The 21,059-nt window shown below is 40.8% G+C and overlaps 1 protein-coding gene across 5 annotated transcripts in view; it reads right to left on the reverse strand.

The window, feature by feature from the left end:
* Window positions 1–21,059, reverse strand: part of LOC126091958 (uncharacterized) — a 349,369-nt gene that overhangs the window by 58,825 nt on the left and 269,485 nt on the right. For all 5 annotated transcript variants that reach the window (XM_049907299.1, XM_049907298.1, XM_049907301.1 and 2 more), the window contains exons 5-6: window positions 5,010–5,159; window positions 2,656–2,751 (exon numbers count right to left, since the gene is read on the reverse strand). In XM_049907299.1, coding sequence (XP_049763256.1) covers window positions 2,656–2,751; window positions 5,010–5,159 — 246 coding nt within the window. The remainder of the gene's footprint in view (window positions 1–2,655; window positions 2,752–5,009; window positions 5,160–21,059) is intronic.

Raw genomic sequence — 21,059 nt, forward strand, 5'->3', positions numbered from 1 at the left:
GACTCTGTTCATGAGAAATTATGCCAATTCCTCGGTGTGGCTGTAGTTATGGCACTGATCTGCAGTCAAGAAGAGTGCCAAAATAATGTCTTCTATCATTTTACGTCACTTCCTCGTTTAGCCCCTGGATTGGGACCTTGCATTCCAGTTGGTGTGCTGCACAATAATGTGACAAACTGAAGAGATCAGAATAACTTTGGTGGAGACTTAGGCTGCTGAAAGTTGATTCTACTAGCGAATTTGAGGCTGGTTTTGGGAGGCTTCCCCACGTTCATCTAGTCATTTAATGGCGCTAGGCTATACTTTCACATTCAAACCAAATGACTGTAGCTTTCAAAACACATTTTGTTCAGCTTCAGCTACTCTAGTTATCACTAAAAAATAGAAATCATGAAAGCAATGCAATAAACCTATCAATGTGAGTTTATGTGAAGCTGTGTACCGGTAACCAAATAAAAGTGCTATAGATGGCATCGAAGTTAAATAAGCCTTTTTGAAAAGTTTATTCACTCATTTTTTTTCCATTTTCTGTTGTTCCTTGGTTGCTTCAAAATTCGTGGAGATATGTTCCGTCTTTGCAACTAAGTGAAAGGCAAAACACGATAGCACACTGGACTCGCATTCAGGAGGACGACGGTTCAATCCCGCATCCGGCCATCCTGATTTAGGTTTTCCGTGATTTCCCTAAATTTCTCCAGGCAACTGCTGGGATGGTTCCTTTGAAAGGGCATGGCCGACTTCCTTCCCCATCCTTCCCTAATCCGATGAGACCGATGACTTCGCTGTTTGGTCTCTTCCCAAAACAAACCAAAACACGATATCCAACGTTATTTTCTAAAATTTTCAGCTTCAACCCAACATCATGGGATTATGAATTAATTATTTTATCAATATATACTAGCTTTATTTCATATCTCATTGGATATCCTGGATTTAATCATTTGAGGATATTATTTCAGATAGTTGATTCAAAAATTGGCATCCTTATTCATATTAATAACATAAAATATGTACTTTGCATGTGCTACTGAAGTAAACTTGTCATTTAGGTACCAAAGTAATCTATGTCGAAAGTACTAAGTAGACAACAATCACTCTTCCCAGATACAATAAGTTTTGTGTACTTATTGACAAATTTGCTGCTTGTGACACTTTCACCTGACTGAAACGATTACATAAAAAATGAGAATTTTTAAATCTTCACTAACCCCCCCCCCCCCCCACTTACCCATTGCAAAAATTTCTGCAGATGCACACGGTGGTCATGCGCGTTGCACAGTAAGGTTGGCATAATGTGCAACTCAAAATATAACTGCCATATTGTAATTCATCTGCCATTTGCATCGGACCGCATTTGTGTTATGATGCTTAAAGTGCCATCTACTGGGAAAATGTTTGCTAAATTTTTGTTTCCACAGCTTCCCCCCCCCCCCCCTCCTATTTGATTATAGTCTGTTCAAATTTAATGACATTCTGAGCAATGGTTCTTTTTCTTGACAGCATTTTGAAATTACAACTTTAATTATAATCACCCCGTATATTTTTATAATCATAAAATCGATTGCTGATTACTACACCTACAGGGAGTTAAAATTATTTGGTAGAACAGCACTTACATTTCAATCACAGACACTAAAACAACTAGATCAAGGATGACGTATTAATAAAACAAAATGTACCTAAGAAGAATTTTATAAAATTACTGACACTTTCAATTGTCTGCTTGCACTTCTAATGTGTGTCTTTATGTGAGATTAACTTTTATTGATTAGTTTTATACATGCATTTGTTCTCTCAATTTTCCCTTCCCTATCTTCTACTTCTCTCTTGCTAACAAAACTCTGCTTCTGGAAAGTTTACCCACTTGAATTAATACCATTTTCATTCCAGTTCCTCTGGTTTCAGAAAACAAAAAATACATGTTCTGCATCTGTCACAAAGGCACTACTGCCACTTTTTCAATAACAATAATAATAATAATAACTATACCAAGTCAACTGTGTAACAAAATTATACACATATAACAAGATATAATATTAAAGAAAAGAAACAGTACCACTAAATGCAAGATGCTGAACACTTAAACATTTAAAAGAATTAACACTCTCTGGAAAGACTTAAGGTTTTTTAATCTTAAGTATTGGAATGAGTTAAATATAGACCACATGTGCATTCATCAACCTCCCACAGTATATTAAATGTGTCTTGGGTAATATGAATGCAACTAATGCAAAAACCTTTCTGTATGGTATTTTCTTTACTTTACTGAAGATTACATCCTTTAATCAAAATAAAGTTTACATCCTCTACTTCCTCTATACACTTGCGACCACCTCCACAACACCCAAGGAATTTGACTATTCTAATGTGAATGTAATGAATTTAGGCTTCTTAGTCATCTGGCTAGCACACTGGTTTCGTAGGAGCAAGATTCAGGTGCCGAGTGAACTTGACAACACGATTGCGTGCAGCCTTTTACAAGCAAACTTAAGTACTCCATTCTGACATGAATTGATCTTATCACGAAAAATATTGAGTAACACAGACAATTTGTTTCACACACAGCATGTCCTAACAGCCATTAACTCAAGGGTTCTACTCACTATTGGCAACACCTTTAGCTCAATAGGTATATGAAGGATCACTTTTACTAACCTTAAAGAAGACTTCTACGCCGTAAATGAGGAAAAATATCACAACAATGAACAACAGGAAGGCATAGCAACCATTGAAAAGGTTTGTATAGAAATTCTGTAAGAGAAAGAAAAAAATACAATTTCATCAGCTTGAGTTGAATATCATCCACAGTGCAAGTAACTTACAGTAAATATGACACAAAGCTTAAATTAAATTAATCTATCATGCAGATCAAATGCAACTAAATAGACACACAGAAGCAAGACCAATAAATATGCCATATAATTGTCACCAATATAATAGATTAGATGTTTTGAGAACAGGAGAATAGTTTCTGTTGCACAGTCGTCTGTCTCCTGCCACTAGTCTCCTAGTTATGTAGCACCCAGCTTTTCATACTGACACTGTTTCAAAGGATGACATGCAAATACTGAGATGGTTCCTTCTATAAAGGCATGGAAAGTGTGTGTGCCTTGTCGAGCTATGTATATCTGAATGCCTGTATATATGAATTAGGTGGTTTTATTCTTAAAATGAAATACCACAACATTTCCAATAACCTTATTGAAAGCTATTCATGGATGAATAAACAACAACAACAATTCAATTTTGAGTAAGAACATGAGCTTTGGACACACCACCATCACAACAAGGTGCAACTAATTGTCGAGACTGCTAATAGGGCTGTCTTTTATGACAAATTTTATATCCTTTCAACAGAGAGGTAATGTCTGCTGAGCAACAACTGAAAAGACATTGTGAGGTCAGGTCTTGCCACATAACAGAAAACTAACATTTTAATTTGGTAATTAACAGTATTTACTTCTGGTTTTAGGGCACAACTGGTCATCAGCAGATACTGATACATAACCTGCCCACCACTGCATCACTGTCTATGAAGAGACTCAAAATTACCTATTCCACTGAACAAAGATGTGAGGTAAAGTTCCTCCTGACAGCTGGGTGTGAAATTTTGCATGCATTGCCTTCATGCCTCACCACTTTCTTGTTTCTGAATTGGTGATGATGTGATGGTACATCCGAGATTCATATTCTGCAATGATTCTTTTTAAGAAGCCAATATGTTTAATTCAAAAAGATTCATCACACACACCAACATCTGGTGATCAACCTTTATGGCAACCATCTTGTAAGATTTTCATGACTCTACAGCACATGCTGAGCAATGTAATATATTGAGCTATACCTAGATCTGTGCCTGTTTCTGTGCCAGGTCATGATTTCCCCCCACTGTGCCATTTCCTGGCATAGCTACAAAGTGTGCCTTGGCTCTGTACGACTGTATCACTAGAATCACTGTACTGCAAGGGGTCTCCAGCAAGCTTCTTTCTAATCCTAGCTGTTATCAGATATCCTGATTCCTAATTTCATCTGTTTGTGTTTTCTGTGAACAAAAATTGAGTAAATTAATTTCTATTGCCTGTTGAATATTCTTATTTGGTCCAGTAACCGTTGCTGCTGCTCGTCTAAAATGTTAGTATTGGTTTGACTTATTTTCTGTATAGGCAAATCTTAGAAATTTGTGGAAATATTCCATCCCAAAGTATCTAACGTACTGTGCGGTAGAATTAATCAAGACAGGAAACTGTCCACCGTATACATCTTCTCATCTCCGGTTATTAGATGGGCTGTTGGAGAGTTCCTACACAGCACCAAACCAAATGTCTTGCTTTTGATTACTTTAAGACTGATTTTCATGAATTCTTCATGAGAATGATCTAGTTTCTTTTTTATTTCTACTTCTATCTTGCCTCAAACCATTGTTATCACCTGACTTGATCACAGAATCCATGCAGCTGTACACCATTCACGCTTATCTAACTCTGAATAGGCCAATAAACTTCTAAGGAAACACATGTATGGTGAAAGATCAAAGAAAACCACTGTACACTTCAAAGTTGGGACACTAATAATAGGTACAAAAACCATTATTACACAAACAATGAAAACTAACTGTTTTAAAACAAGTTTTTATTACAGCACCACATAGTTGAACTCTAGTTAGCTGATTTCATCCCAAGTTCGAAAGAGTAAGCACTCTGTTAAACTAACGCTTAACCTTCCAACTTCTTTGCTTGCCAATTTTCTCTCCTTCAATGCCTCGCCTAATTTTGCAGCAAATTTCTTAATTCGAGTTTTATCACTTTTATCTCATTGCACAATGCAGTGAAATACCTTTCCTTCTTCATCACATTAATTTCAGCTGCTAAAAATACGCACTATAAGATATATGCCCGAGATTTAGTAAAAATTTAGTCTCTGTACACATTTTAGCTGTCTCAAAATTCAGTCTTTGATAATACTACAACAAATTTAGTGAAAAACAATAATAAAAATGGATAAAGCATTACCTTTTGTTCTGATGTTGGATGTGTAAACTGAGTTGTAATAAACTCTGCCAGTAACAGGGAATAATTTATAATGTTAAATGTTACAAAGCCCAAAAAGGACTTTGACAGGAACTGCGGCCTCTCCCAGCTGATGTCTCGCAAATGGAACACCTGCAAAAGGAGAAAAGAAATGTGCAATTGGATACTTTAGCTGGGGTGATTATTATTAATTGAAGTACCTTCCTGATTGAAATGTGTAAGTTATTAGTGCCAATAATGTTTATTACTATTGACAACTTACTTTATTATTACCAACAAACACTAAACATACTTTACCACAGACATATTCAGTTTTATCTAATACAATGAACCAGTGTGGCACACATTAGAGAAATAGTTTTAAGAGGAATATCATTTCTGAACTACTGTTACAAAGCCCACGTTTTATGATTAATCACTATTGTCACTGATACTGCAGTATACTGTGCTTACTCACTTCACACTTATGAATCTGAAGGATGTGGATGTCTGAAGTTTGGATGGGCACTAAGTATAACAACTTCAGATACAAACTGTGTGATGTGGCCAGTCATACAACAGAACATGCACTGTACAAGAGCTCTAGTGCTACCTCACCCCCACTCTGGGTTCCACCCACTCCTTGACTGGGACAATGAAGTAATTAAATTTATATTGCTGCTCATTCCTTTTAAGTAACTCCTTATCTCAATGCCTCATGTTCCAAGTATGGTTTCATGCCAAGTACATAATCCTCAATGACTCTCAATTACAACCACACTGTTTTAGAGCATGGGGATGGGGTGGGGGTTTCTTGTAAGATCAGATGAAATGTGTTAGCTATTATATGAGAGGCTTTGTATTTCCAAAGGTTTAAAAGTAAAAGAAAAGGCAATGTCCTAGCAGTCCTCATTGTCATTCCTCACAGGCAAGGTCACACAACAGCTTGCATACACATTAACACATCAAACTCTGGCTGTCGGACATTACACCCACACACAAAAATGGAATGTTTTCAACTCAGACCATGCATACAACTGAGTGTGTGTGTGTGTGTGTGTGTGTGTGTGTGTGTGTGTGTGTGTGTGTGTGTGTGTGTGTGTGTGTCTGTTTTCAGCAAATTTAAATCAACATTAAGCTTAAAGTAAATATGAATACGAATCATTCTTGCAAATGGTCTGCATGCAGGTCCATATTCATCATGAAATTGATTGCTTGAAATGGTTTACGCTAAACTGAGATGTTAAGAACATGGGGTACAGAACCTGCAAATAATAAATTAACTGTGCATAAAATCCTCAGAAAGAAACTTTTTCTCTAATAGAAAGCAACAAATATATATGCAGTATATCTAAGAGGGGTAACAGTATTATTTTGAAACAGATTTGCAGAAAAGTAATAAAACCTTTTTACAGCTTGAACTTTAAAGCAATAAGAAAATATTTTAAAAATATTGATGAAGAAAATGACAAAGGATATTTGTGAGGTGCTGTCATTCATGTTATTAATAGCACAGGTGTTCCAGAAGGAAAGGCCCCAGGTTTGAGTCCCAGTCTGAGTCACAGTTTTGAACTGCAAGGAAGTTTCACCACAGATATTCCTATTTGATATTTCACTTATAACATAAAAATACCAGATTCTTAATTATAAATGTTTTATTAGCCCCCTCTCCCCAAAGTCACGTAAGCAGTGGAAAATCCAATGATGGAATGTAACAGTATTATGAAAAGGATAGTTGCTACTCACTATATAGCACAGATGTTGAGTCACAGACAGGCACAACAAAAAGACTGTCAGAAAATGAGCTTTTGGCCTACAACGCATTTGTCAAATATAGACAAAAGACACACACACACACACACACACACACACACACACACACACACACACACACACACACACACACACAGTTGGTGTGTGTGTATGTGTGGTAACAATGTATCATAAAATGACACAGTGGTTAGCTGATGCAGATGCTTCCAGTATGGTTAAATAAGACTGAATGATGGAGAATTAAGTAGCAAAGCTCTCTGTGGAACAACAGGAATGTAAGCAAAGTGGAGGTCCCAGTTCTTAATTTCTTCCGCATAATGGAAAAAAAGTGAAAATCAACTATGGATCAATTTTCCACATCTTGCACTTCATTTTGAACATGATAAAATTTGGCAATTTCTGAGTTCTGCAATTGCTCCCACTTATGTTGCAGCTGTATAAGGTCAATCCAAATAACTTCCTTAGTCATCTAATCGATCATTAAGAAAAAGTGAAGACTCAACCAATGTTGGGCAAGGAGGTTTTTTTTTTTTTTTTTTTTTTTTTTTTTTTTTTTTTTTTTTTTTTTTTTTTTTTTTTTGGCCATAGTGTGCTCCTGACGAGGTTACAAGATGCTTCATCTTAACAATCGCAGGAAGCTGTCCAAGCATGTGTTCTATCTTTTTGTCAACAGTGCCTCAGTTCATTCTGCACAGGATAGAGTCACCCACATTGCTTCTTTGTGGTATTAGATTTTACCTCAGACCCATATTAATCTTACACAACTCCCAGCACCTGCTTCCTCCACCCTCTAGCATGGAAAGCATTGCATCACAGGTGTTTATAGAATAATCACAAGGTGTTTTTCAATGTGGAACATTTTCTGAAAACAGTCAACTTTCAAATTTCTACCACGATCTCCACCAAGTAGCACCTGTAGCTTCCATAACCAGCATACATAATGGCTCCTCAATCAGCAGCATCTTTCTTCAGTAACGAGCTCTCACTTCTTGCTGCTCCAGTTGTATTTGTAACTTACTGTATTTGGCTTATCTTAGGCCAACTAACTGCCATTCCATTACCACAACTGAAGGGGTCAACTGAAGGGGTTGGTGGAAGAAAATCCTAACCTCAATTTAGTAAAGATTAGTCTGCTCAAATTATACATTGTATTTTCAAATGTACAAGTTGCTGGTAACAAGTCTTGCCACATGTACCGCTAGAAAAGCCTGTCTGCTATATAATTTCTACACCTACAGCTACATACATACTCCACAAGCCACCATATTGTGCATGGCGGAGGTCACCATGTGCCACTACTAGTAATTTCCTTTCCCATTCCACTCTCAAGTAAAGTGAGGGATAAATGACTACCTACATGCCTCCATATCAGCCCTAATTTCTCGTATCTAATCTTTGTGGTCCTTACATTAAACAACAGAATCATTCTGCAGTAAGCTTGAAATGCCGTTTCTCTAAATTTTCTCAAAAGTGTTTCTCAAAAAGAATGTTGTCTTCCCTCCAGAGATTTCCATTTCAGTTCCTGAAGCATCTCCATAACACTTGTGTGTTCTTCGAACCTACCAGTAACAAATATAGCAGCCGCCTCTGATCTGCTTTGATCTCTTCCTTTAATCTGACCTGATGCAGATCCCAAACACTCTAGCAGTACTCAAGAATAGATGGTCTCCTTAACATATGAACTCTACTTTCCCAAAATTCTCCCAATAAACTGGAATCAAGCATTTACCCTCTCTGCCATAATCCTCACATCTTTGTTCCATTTCACATCACTTTGCAACATTACACCCAGATATTTAAACAACACGACTGTAGCAAACATGACATTACTGATACTGTATCCGATCATTACAGCTTTGACTCTCCTACTCATCTGCATTAACTTACATTATTCTACATTTACAGCAAGCTGCAATTCATCACACCAAATAGAAATTTTGTCTACTTCATTTTGTATCCTCCTACTCTCACTAAACTTCAATACCTTCCCGGACACCACAGCATCATTAGGAAAGAATTTGCAGCGGGGCACAATGTCAAATGCTTTCAAGAAATCTAGAAAAATGGAATCTGCCTGTTGCCCCTCATCCATAGCTCGCAGTATACCATGTAAGAAAAGGGCAAGCTGAGTTTTCCACTAGTGAGGCTTTCTAAAACCATGCTGATTTGTAGACATAAGCTTTTTGGTCTCAAGGAAATTTTTTATATTTGAACTCACAATACATTCAAGTATTCTGCAGCAAACTGATGTTATGGATCAAGAATGAAATTTTCACTCTGCAGCGGAGTGTGCGCTGATATGAAACTTCCTGGCAGATTAAAACTGTGTGCCGGACCGAGACTCGAACTCGGGACCTTTACTTTTCACGGGCATGTGCTCTACCAACTGAGTTACCCAAGCACGACTCACGCCCCATCCACACAGCCTTAATTCCGCCAGTACCTCATCTCCTACCTTCCAAACTTCACAGAAGCTCTCCTGCAAAGGTCCCGAGTTCGAGTCTCGGTCCAGCACACAGTTTTAATCTGCCAGGAAGTTTGATGCTATGGATATTGGTCTGTAATGTTACAGGCCTTCTTATATACAGGTGTCATCTGTATATTTTTCCAGTTGTTTGAGACTTTGCACTGGACAAGATATTCACGATAACTACAAGCTGAGCAATGAGACAATGCGTACAGTACTCTCTGTAAAACTGAATTGGGATTCCATCCAGACCTGGTGACGTATGTGTTTTCAATTCTTTTGGTTTTTTCTATGCCAGGGATGCTTATTACTACAATTACTATGTTGTCCTTATGGAACTGTGTGTGACAGTTTGTACGTCTGTACAATTTTCCTGCCTGAGCGACTTCAGCTTTTGTTTTGCTATCTTCTACTGCCACATCAGACTGGTCAACAAGTGACTGGATGGAAACTTTAGACCACCTTAGTGATTTTACATAGGACCATAATTTTCTTATATGCTCAGACAGATATTTTGCTAGGGTATGACAGTGACAGTAGTTGTATAGTTTGCACATGCATCTCTTCACAGATGCATGAATCTCTACTAACCTTTGTCTGTCATCATTTGTGCATTCTCTTTTGAACTGAAGGCACAATAGCCTTTGCTTCCTTAGCATTTTCCAAAATTTGCTTTTAAACCACAGTGGGTCTTTTCCATCCTTCATCCACTTACTAGGAACATACTTATCCAGAGCATGATTTACCACTTGTTTAAGCTTTGCCTGTAATTCTTCTACAGTCATTATACTGGTACTAAATGACATCAATTTATTGTCTACATGAGTTGCTAACAACTGCTCTTTCTAGCAAAACCACTCTCTCACTATGTCATCACAGCCACTAATCCCCATCTCTATAGTTAGGCCGTCAATAAGGTCTGGCCTTTTTGTAGCTACAATGTCTTAAGATATTTCGATTGTGTGTAGGCTGCTGAACTTGCTGCTCAAGACAGTTTTCAGGAAACATGTTAAAAAGTACTTCACAAGACTGACTGACTGTATCCCCCACAATGGATCCATAGATGTCCCAGTCTTAAGTCGCCTCCAACTAATATTGCGTGCTCCGGGTATTTATGCACTACTTACTGTAGGCTTTTTTTAATGTCTCTAGAACTGTGACAGTGGAATCAGGTGTCTTATTGTATTGATGTCATTGTCTTTCAATTTAACAAATTGTATAACATGCAGTAGCTAAAAAGACATTCTTGTGGGGTGGTACTTTCTTTAGCGAACCCCTTGAATTGTCCAGAATGATGGCTTATAGTCAGTCTCCAGTGAAATTGTACAAAGAAATAGCTCACTGCCAAGAACTGCAGCAGACTGTTCCTGAAACCAACGTTGTAGTAGCATGTTGTGCTGTGAACTGTAACAGTCCACTTGTCAGTTACTCTATCAGTAATTTGACACAGATATGTAACTGCAATGTACTACAAGGAAACAATGAGATTTCGCAACAAGTCAAACCATCCAACACATTTCTGGATAAAATTAGTGGCACTAAAGAAATGTGATTTTCACATTATGACTTCTTACAATGTTGTGTTTGGTATCAATAACGCCTAGAGTCAACACTGAGATACATCACCTCCACTGCTCCAATACATAGTGCAGTGACTTGTTAAAGTTCTGCCTTCATTCCTAAAGGAAATCAATGATTACCAGATTTCATTTTTTTTATTTTGTTTCAATATAGTACCCTCATTTCAAGATCAGAACATGAAACTGAAACAAAAATAACGAATACTGAGAGGAACTCTGACATAGTACAATTGATAGAACACAAATTTTGAAGTAAGAACAGATTATTTCAGTTAATTGGGAAGGTACCATGGGCAAATAAAAGAGAGAGAGAGAGAGAGAGAGAGAGAGAGAGAGAGAGAGAGAGAGAGAGAGAGATTCAACTGGAAACAAGGATATTTATAACAGAGAAAAAAGGGGGTCAGGAGGGGAGAGTATTGGCCATGGCCTTGTTGAAAGAATTGTTTCAGAATTTGCCTGAAACAATTTAAAGAACAGAAATTCTAACTCACTGTGACAAGTAGGCTCCAACCACAGACACACGACAATGATTTACAGCAAATATGACGACCACCGCCGCCACCGCCACCACCACCACCACCACCACCACCACCACCACCACCACCACCACCACCACCACCACCACCGATGGTGACAGTGATGGTGATACAAGGGGTGGAGCAGAGGTTATCCCCCCCTTTTCGTGAATTTGTTCACATTGTTCACAAAATGTTTTATTGTGAAGTCATCTTCTCCAGATGCTGTTTCACTGACTGAAAGACCTCTTGATTCGAGGGGTGGGCCAAATATTAATTGAATTACAAGTGAAGTACAAAGGACAACTGAAACAAGCAGAAAGATATCCATGTTTATCAAACTAGATAAAAAATCAATGCCTTCGTATCTCAATGAGTAACTTTAAACTTTCAGCACAGGGGCGCAGCATGTAGAGGTAAAGAAACAATGGCACACATTTTAAAGCATAGTTGACCAAGCACTGGTAAGTTCATAATTGGATGTTCGTGGTGTATAGTCACTGTAAACAAACTACTAAGCAAACAAGAGACAACTGCGTAATAGATGTAAAACAAACCATAGGAATATAGGTAGAGAGATGCTCAATGAAATGCATATGGAAGTAAAGACAGCAATGTGTGAAGCCTTCAGTGACTTCCATACCAGAATACTGTCAAATGATCTTTCACAAAACCCAAAGAAATTCTGGTCATATGTTAAGGCCGTCGCTGGCACCGACGTTAGTACCCAGTCTCTAGTGAATGATACGGGAACTTGAATTGCAGGTAGCAAAGCAAAAGCTGAAATGCTTAACTCTTATTTTTAAATGTTCTTTTACAAAACGAAAACCCAGGAGAATTGCCCCAGTTTAATCCCTGTACCACTGAAAAGATGAGTGAAATAAAGTATTGAGTCCGTGGTGTTGAGAAACAGCTGAAATCGTTAACCCTTAACCATCTGATGTCGGTCTAAGTGATTCTCAAGGTTTTGTTTTTAAATTTTTTCCGCTATTACTCACATGACGTAATCGTGAGTGAGCGTACTTTTTCCCTTATCCCGCCAGTTCGTGCTAGACGTGTGCGAAGTCGCTAACGTTTTTCTGTATGCGCTCCTTGTGACCGAAGTTAGGAGGTTAGGTAACATTAGTTAAATCATGCATTTTTTTTATTTTTATAGGGCAACAATATCTCAATTGGGGAAAAAATATAGTCTGATGGTTAGAGGAAGTTGACATATGCTATGTGATCAAAAGTATCCGGACATCCCCACCAACATACGTTTTTCATATTAGGTTCATTGTGCTGCCACCTACTGCCAGATACTCCATATCAGCGACATCAGCAGTCGTTAGACATCATGATTGAGCAGAATGGGGCGCTCTGCGGAATTCACGGACTTCGACATGGTCAGGTGATTGGTTGTCACTTGTGTCATACGTCTCTATGCGAAATTTCCACACTCCCAAACATCCCTAGGTCCATTGTTTCGGATGTGACAGTGAAGTGGAAACGTCAAGGGACATGTACAGCACAAAAACGTACAGGCTGACCTCGTCTGTTGACACCTTTAAGAGAGTCGTAATGGGTAATAGACAGACATCTATCCAGACCATCACAAAGGAATTCCAAACTGCATCAGGATCTACTGCAAGTACTATGACAGTTAGGCGGAAGGTGAGAAAACTTTGATTTCATGTTCGAGCGGCTACTCATAAGCCACACATGACGCAGGTAAAGGCCGAACGACGCAAACATTGGACGAAGGGTGTGGGTATGGCGAAAGTCGAATGAACATCATCTGCCAGTGTGTGTAGCGTCAACAGTAAAATTCAGAGGCCGTCATGTTATGGTGTGGTCGTGTTTTTCATGGAGGGGCTTGCACCCCTTGTTGTTTTGCGTGGCACTATCACAGCACAGACCTTAAGCACCTTCTTGCTTTCCACTGTCGAAGAGCAATTTGGGGATGGCGATTGCATCTTTCAACACGATCAAGCACCTGTTTATAATGCACGGCCTGTAGTGGAGTGGTTACACGACAATAACATACCTGTAATGGACTGGCCTGCACAGAGTCCTAACCTGAATCCTATAGAACACCTTTGTGATGTTCTGGGATGCTGACTTCGTGCCAGGCCTCACCGACCAACATCGATATCTCTTCTCAATGCAGCTCTCTGTGAAGAATGGGCTGCCTTTCCCCAAGAAACCTTCCTGCACCAGATTGAAATTATGCCTGCGAGAGTGGAAGCTGTCATCAGGGCTAAGGGTTGGGGTTGGGGTTGGGCCAACAACAACATATTGAATTCCAGCATTACCGATGGAGGGCGCCACGAACTTATAAGTCATTTTCAGCCAGGTGTTCAGATACTTTTGGTCACATAGTGTAGATTCTGAAGACTTATTATTCATACCAGAACTTCCGAATGAAGACTGTAGTGACGTAAAAGATGTTCCATTGGATTCATTGAAGACGAACATCAGTCCGATTCAAACGTCGAAGGCAGAGAAATATGTCTCTGCATTATAAGTAAGAACATGTTTGAAGTACTGCTCAACTGTCTTCCGTTTCATGATGCAAATACTCGAACTGAACGCCGCAGCACTGACTTAGCTACAACTATATCGCAAACTTTTCAAATGTTTATTCAGAACTGCAAAGACGTCTGTTCCCTCGGAAGCTATGCATGCATTGATGAAATACTAGTAGCTCTCCACGAAAGTGCAAATTCAAAATGTACAGGGTGATTATAATTAAACTTTCACAACGCTCTAGAAATAATACCACTGGTCAGAATGACGTCAAATTGCAACGGAATATTATCGGAGAAGGGGAAAACGTATGGCAGAAGAAGAAAAAATAGTGTGAAAATTGATCAACAGATGGCATTGTACGTGTCAGAATACGTAAATGACAAACAACACCTGTCATGCGCACGACCCACTGAGGTTGGTACGAACACGAGAGGTACATGGCTTTTCCTCCTTTCGCGTCTGCAACGTTCGCTATGACTGTCTCAATGCAGCATCGTGCTCTGCTTGTAAAGCTGTATTACAACAATGGTGACTGAGCACACGTCGCTCTGCAGAAGTTCCGGACACTGAAGGGTTTGAAAAAAGGCGTTGGTCCGATGACTGCCGTGAGTCTGGAAAAAAATTATTCGGAAATTCTAGAAGGCGTTTTTCTTTTGGCGTGCAACCTGGTAGAGGGAGGAAACGAATTGATTCGATGTCAGTGGAAGCACTGCCACTGCAATGCAGGAGGAGACGAGTGGTGGTGTACAAAGGTGTAGCGCACGGAGCATTGCTCGAACACTGGACATACCCGTGAGCACGGTGCGTAAAATCCCACGAAATTCTTTGCTGGCCATTCAAAATTATCCATGTACACGAGCTGCCTCCTGTTGACCTGCCAGCAAGAGAGACCTTTGCTTCAGAATTTCTTATACACGTGGAAGTGGACAATGATTGGCCATGGAAGGTTTTGTAGACAGACGAAGCCCACTTCCATCTGACAGGATATGTCAATACATAGAATTGTCGAATATGGGTAACGGAAAATCCACACGCAAAACAATCAGTGACACTGCATCCTGAAAAGGTCACTGTGTGGTGCGGGTTTACGCATCATTTATCATACAGGGTGTTTCAAAAATGACCGGTATATTTGAAACGGCAATAAAAACTAAACGAGCAGCGATAGAAATACACCGTTTGTTGCAATATGCTTGGGACAACAGTACATTTTCAGGCGGACAAACTTTCGAAATTACAGTAGTTACAATTTTCAACAACAGATGGCGCTGCGGTCTGGGAAACTCTATAGTACGATATTTTCCACATATCCACCATGCGTAGCAATATGGCGTAGTCTCTGAATGAAATTACCCGAAACCTTTGACAACGTGTCTGGCGGAATGGCTTCACATGCAGATGAGATGTACTGCTTCAGCTGTTCAATTGTTTCTGGATTCTGGCGGTACACCTGGTCTTTCAAGTGTCCCCACAGAAAGAAGTCACAGGGGTTCATGTCTGGCGAATAGGGAGGCCAATCCACGCCGCCTCCTGTATGTTTCGGATAGCCCAAAGCATCACACGATCATCGAAATATTCATTCAGGAAATTAAAGACGTCGGCCGTGCGATGTGGCCGGGCACCATCTTGCATAAACCACGAGGTGTTCGCAGTGTCGTCTAAGGCAGTTTGTACCGCCACAAATTCACGAAGAATGTCCAGATAGCGTGATGCAGTAATCGTTTCGGATCTGAAAAATGGGCCAGTGATTCCTTTGGAAGAAATGGCGGCCCAGACCAGTACTTTTTGAGGATGCAGGAACGATAGGACTGCAACATGGGGCTTTTTGGTTCCCCATATGCGCCAGTTCTGTTTATTGACGAAGCCGTCCAGGTAAAAATAAGCTTCGTCAGTAAACCAAATGCTGCCCACATGCATATCGCCATCATCAATCCTGTGCATTATATCGTTAGCGAATGTCTCTCGTGTAGCAATGGTAGCGGCGCTGAGGGGTTGCCGCATTTGAATTTTGTATGGATAGAGGTATAAACTCTGACGCACGAGACGATACGTGGACGTTGGCGTCATTTGGACCGCAGCTGCAACACGGCGAACGGAAACCAGAGGCCGCTGTCGGATCACCTGCTGCACTAGCTGCGCGTTGCCCTCTGTGGTTGCCGTACGCGGTCGCCCTACCTTTCCAGCACGTTCATCCGTCACGTTCCCAGTCCGTTGAAATTTTTCAAACAGATCCTTTATTGTATCGCTTTTCGGTCCTTTGGTTACATTAAACCTCCGTTGAAAACTTCGTCTTGTTGCAACAACACTGTGTTCTAGGCGGTGGAATTCCAACACCAGAAAAATCCTCTGTTCTAAGGAATAAACCATGTTGTCTACAGCACACTTGCATGTTGTGAACAGCACACGCTTACAGCAGAAAGACGACGTACAGAATGGCGCACCCACAGACTGCGTTGTATTCTATATCTTTCACATCACTTGCAGCGCCATCTGTTGTTGAAAATTGTAACTACTGTAATTTCGAAAGTTTGTCCGCCTGAAAATGTACTGTTGTCCCAAGCATATTGCAACAAACGGTGTATTTCTATCGCTGCTCGTTTAGTTTTTATTGCCGTTTCAAATATACCGGTCATTTTTGAAACACCCTGTAGGACCATATTTTTTCGAAGAGGTACTCAAAGCACCCTCCACCATACACCGTCGGGTGGCTTGCGGAGTATGGATGTAGATGTAGATGTTCTAGTCCTGTACCATCACCGGTAAGCGTTATTAGTGTCTGTTGCGCAACCACGTCATTCCAGCTCACCAACAGCGTGTTGAGTGGATGGGATCATTTTTTATGCAAGACGACGCACCTCCGTACACTGCGAATCCAGTTATGCAGCTGCTGAAGCACCATTTCGAAAATGCTATAATTATCAGCCGCTATTTGCCTGCATCCTGGCCGTCCCGTTCACTTGTGACTTCTGGCTGTGAGGCTACCTCAAAGATGATGTGTTCAGTAGTGTTCCGCTTGCAAACTTAGGTGCACTGAAGGCAAGCACTGCGCCACACATTCTGAAGGTGACCCCGGAAACACTTCGATCAGTTGTGTAACACGCTGTTTCTCGATTTAAACTTGTTGCAGAAAACTGTGGACAGCATATCTGAACATGTTTTGCGCCAGTCACAAGGAAATTAATAATACGATTTGATTTTTATTGGTGCTTTTTATGCGGTTTATGGCCTCAGGACAATTAAAACCGATTTTTCCCATCCGATGTGATATGACGAGAAATGCAACACCTGGAAAGTGTTCTGAGGAGCAATGGGTACTCCACAAATTATATTAGAAGTGTAACAGAGCCAAACACTCGGCGAAGTAAGGAATCAGAAAAAGAAATGTCGGGTACGGCCTTTCTGCCATACATTCCCAAAGTGACGGACAGAATCGGCAGTATATTGCGCAAACATGGCGTAAAGACGATTTTCAAATCGACAAGGAGTATGAAAGAGTGTCGTAGATCGGCGAAGGAGAAAAAGGACCCACTTGCAATGAGAGGAATATACCGTATACCATGCACATGCGGAAAAGTTTATGTCGGAATGACTGGACAATCAATTAACACCAGGATCAAAGAGCATAAGCGACATAGCAGGTTGGGGTAGTTGAGAAACCGGCCGTGGCAGAGCACGCACTGAGTGAGACCGACCACGTAATAAAATTCGCCGACACGGGAGTTATGGCTGTAGAGAAGCACTATCACATACGCTTGTTCCGAGAAGCTGTAGAAATACAAAAACACGCGAACAGTTTCAACAAGAAAGAGGAAAGCCTGAAGGTAAACGGATCGTGGCTTCCCGTACTGCAGCGAACGACCGTCGCAGGTAGCAAAAGGAGAACCGCACCGGAAATGACCGCGGAGAAACCCTCGGACGTTGGCGCGCCAGGTACGAGGGCAGTTCAATAAGTAATGCAACACATTTTTTTTCTCGGTCAATTTTGGTTGAAAAAACCGGAAATTTCTTGTGGAATATTTTCAAACATTCCCGCTTCGTCTCGTATAGTTTCATTGACTTCCGACAGGTGGCAGCGCTGTACGGAGCTGTTAAAATGGCGTCTGTAACGGATGTGCGTTGCAAACAATGTGCAGTGATCGAGTTTCTTTTGGCGGAAAACCAGGGCATCTCAGATATTCATAGGCGCTTGCAGAATGTCTACGGTTATCTGGCAGTGGACAAAAGCACGGTGAGTTGTTGGGCAAAGCGTGTGTCATCATCGCCGCAAGGTCAAGCAAGACTGTCTGATCTCTCGCGTGCGGGCCGGCCGTGCACAGCTGTGACTCCTGCAATGGCGGAGCGTGCGAACACACTCGTTCGAGATGATCGACGGATCACCATCAAACAACTCAGTGCTCAACTTGACATCTCTGTTGGTAGTGCTGTCACAATTGTTCACCAGTTGGGATATTCAAAGGTTTGTTCCCGCTGGGTCCCTCGTTGTCTAACCGAACACCATAAAGGGCAAAGGAGAACCATCTGTGCGGAATTGCTTGCTCGTCATGTGGCTGAGGGTGACAATTTCTTGTCAAAGATTGTTACAGGCGATGAAACATGGGTTCATCACTTCGAACCTGAAACAAAACGGCAATCAATGGAGTGGCGCCACACCCACTCCCCTACCAAGAAAAAGTTTAAAGCCATACCCTCAGCCGGTAAAGTCATGGTTACACTCTTCTGGGACGCTGAAGGGGTTATTCTGTTCGATGTCCTTCCCCATGGTCAAACGATCAATTCTGAAGTGTATTGTGCTACTCTTCAGAAATTGAAGAAACGACTTCAGCGTGTTCATAGGCACAAAAATCTGAACGAACTTCTCCTTCTTCATGACAACGCAAGACCTCACACAAGTCTTCGCACCCGAGAGGAGCTCACAAAACTTCAGTGGACTGTTCTTCCTCATGCACCCTACAGCCCCGATCTCGCACCGTCGGATTTCCATATGTTTGGCCCAATGAAGGACGCAATCCGTGGGAGGCACTACGCGGATGATGAAGAAGTTATTGATGCAGTACGACGTTGGCTCCATCATCGACCAGTGGAATGGTACCGTGCAGGCATACAGGCCCTCATTTCAAGGTGGCGTAAGGCCATAGCATTGAATGGAGATTACGTTGAAAAATAGTGTTGTGTAGCTAAAAGATTGGGGAATAACCTGGTGTATTTCAATGCTGAATAAAACAACCCCTGTTTCAGAAAAAAAATGTGTTGCATTACTTATTGAACTGCCCTCGTACATATAGACTGCGGCCGCGAGCTCGGCTCCGGTTCACCACCGGCAATAGATGGTGAAGCTTTGACAATGCCAGCCACTCGTGCTGGCGAAACGTCAGTAAAATCATTAGATGAACCTCGGCCGAAGAACCCGAGACAGAAGCCAATACTGCTGTACACTTTGTCTTTAATATACCCCCACGAAAATGAGTCGCATGTGTTCAGACCCGAAGAATATGGGGGCCAATCAAGGCCCGTGCCAGTGGCCTCTGAGTACCCCAGAGCCAGAAAGTGGTCCCCAAAGTGCTCCTCAGGTCATCAGACACACCCATGCTTCGATGGGGTCGAGCTCTGTCTTGCTTGAACCACATCTTGTCGAAATCATGGTCACTTTGGATAATGTGTATGAAATCATCTTTCAAAACCTTTACGTACCGTGCCATCAAGGAATATCGCGCCAATTATTCCGTGACTGGACTCTGCACACCACAGAGTCACCCGTTGTGGCTTAAGAGACTTCTCAATCGCGAAATGCGGATCCTCAGTCTGCCAAAAGCGCCAATTTTGCTTACTGATGAACCCATGCAAGTGAAAGTGGGCTTCGTCGTCGTATGCGCATACTAATTACCATCATGCCCCTAGGTGAGCAGTGCTGTTTGGACGTCCTAACGCAAATTGTTCAATAGTTATGACGGTTTTATTTCATATAGTTGAATAATTGTCATCATGTAAGTTTTACATGTAAGATTCCTATTTGCGCTGAATGCAGTCAAAAAATGTGTGTTGAAAGTCGCCGCAATTTGTATTTGTGCCTTGTAATTTTATCGAACTTCTCATAAAAATATAAGAATATTGATATTATAAGGATGTGTACTGCTAGGTCTAAAAAATGTCAGTTCCTACAATTTTGCCTAAAATGAGTAAACTTTTCTTAAGTGCTGATTTTTTTATATCTATAAGTATACTTCTTCACATTTTGAAGTTGTATTATGACTGAAATATAATGAAAACAAAGACGTGACTTAATTTATTGCAATATTTTAGCGTACTTTAACATAAAATTTAAAATATGCAACCTGCCTCTGTGACCGACGTCAGGTGGTAGTGTATCCTGAAAACACGTCAGGTAGCTGAGGGTTAAAAAAACTCCAGCGCCCAATGGAATCTCTGTCAGGTTTTACACTGAATTTGTGGCGGAGTTAGCCCCTTCACAATCCACTGCAGATTCCTCGTACAAGAAACTGTGTCCAATAGTTTGAAGAAAGCACAGGTTACAAGAAGAGTAGTAGAAGTGATCCACAAAACTACCGTCCAATGTCCCTAACAATGATTTGTTGTAGAATCCTAGAACATATTCTGAGCTCAAACATAATGAGGTATCTTGAACAGGATGACCTTCTCAATGCCAACCGGCATGGATTCCGAAAACATCGATCATGTGAAACCCAGTTCGCACTTTTCTCACATGAGATACTGAAAGCTTTCGATCAAGACAGTCACGTAGATGCAGTATTTCTTGATTTCCGAAGAGCATTTGACTCTGTATCACCTATGCTTATTGACAAAAGTACGATCATATGGGCTATCAAGTGAAATTTGTGACTGGATTGAGGACTTTTTGGTAGGAAGGACACAGCATGTTATCTTGGATGGAGAGTCCTCGTGAGATGTAAAAATAACTTCAAGTGTGACCCAGGGATGTATGTTGAGGCCCTTGCTGTCCATGTTGCATATTAATGACCTTGCAGAAAATAAATTGGAGATGGTGCAGTTACAAACGTAGTATCCCATGACTTTAATACCAATGAGTCACTGTTTGAATCGGTCAACTCATACAAATAACTGGGTGTGACACCTTTTCGGAAAGTGAAATGTAATGATAACATAGGTTCATTCGTGGGTAGAGCAGATGGCAGACTTAGGTTTATTGGTAGAATACTGGGCAAGTGGAATC

The sequence above is a fragment of the Schistocerca cancellata genome, chromosome 7 (assembly GCF_023864275.1).
Source record: "Schistocerca cancellata isolate TAMUIC-IGC-003103 chromosome 7, iqSchCanc2.1, whole genome shotgun sequence".
NCBI lineage: Eukaryota > Metazoa > Arthropoda > Insecta > Orthoptera > Acrididae > Schistocerca > Schistocerca cancellata.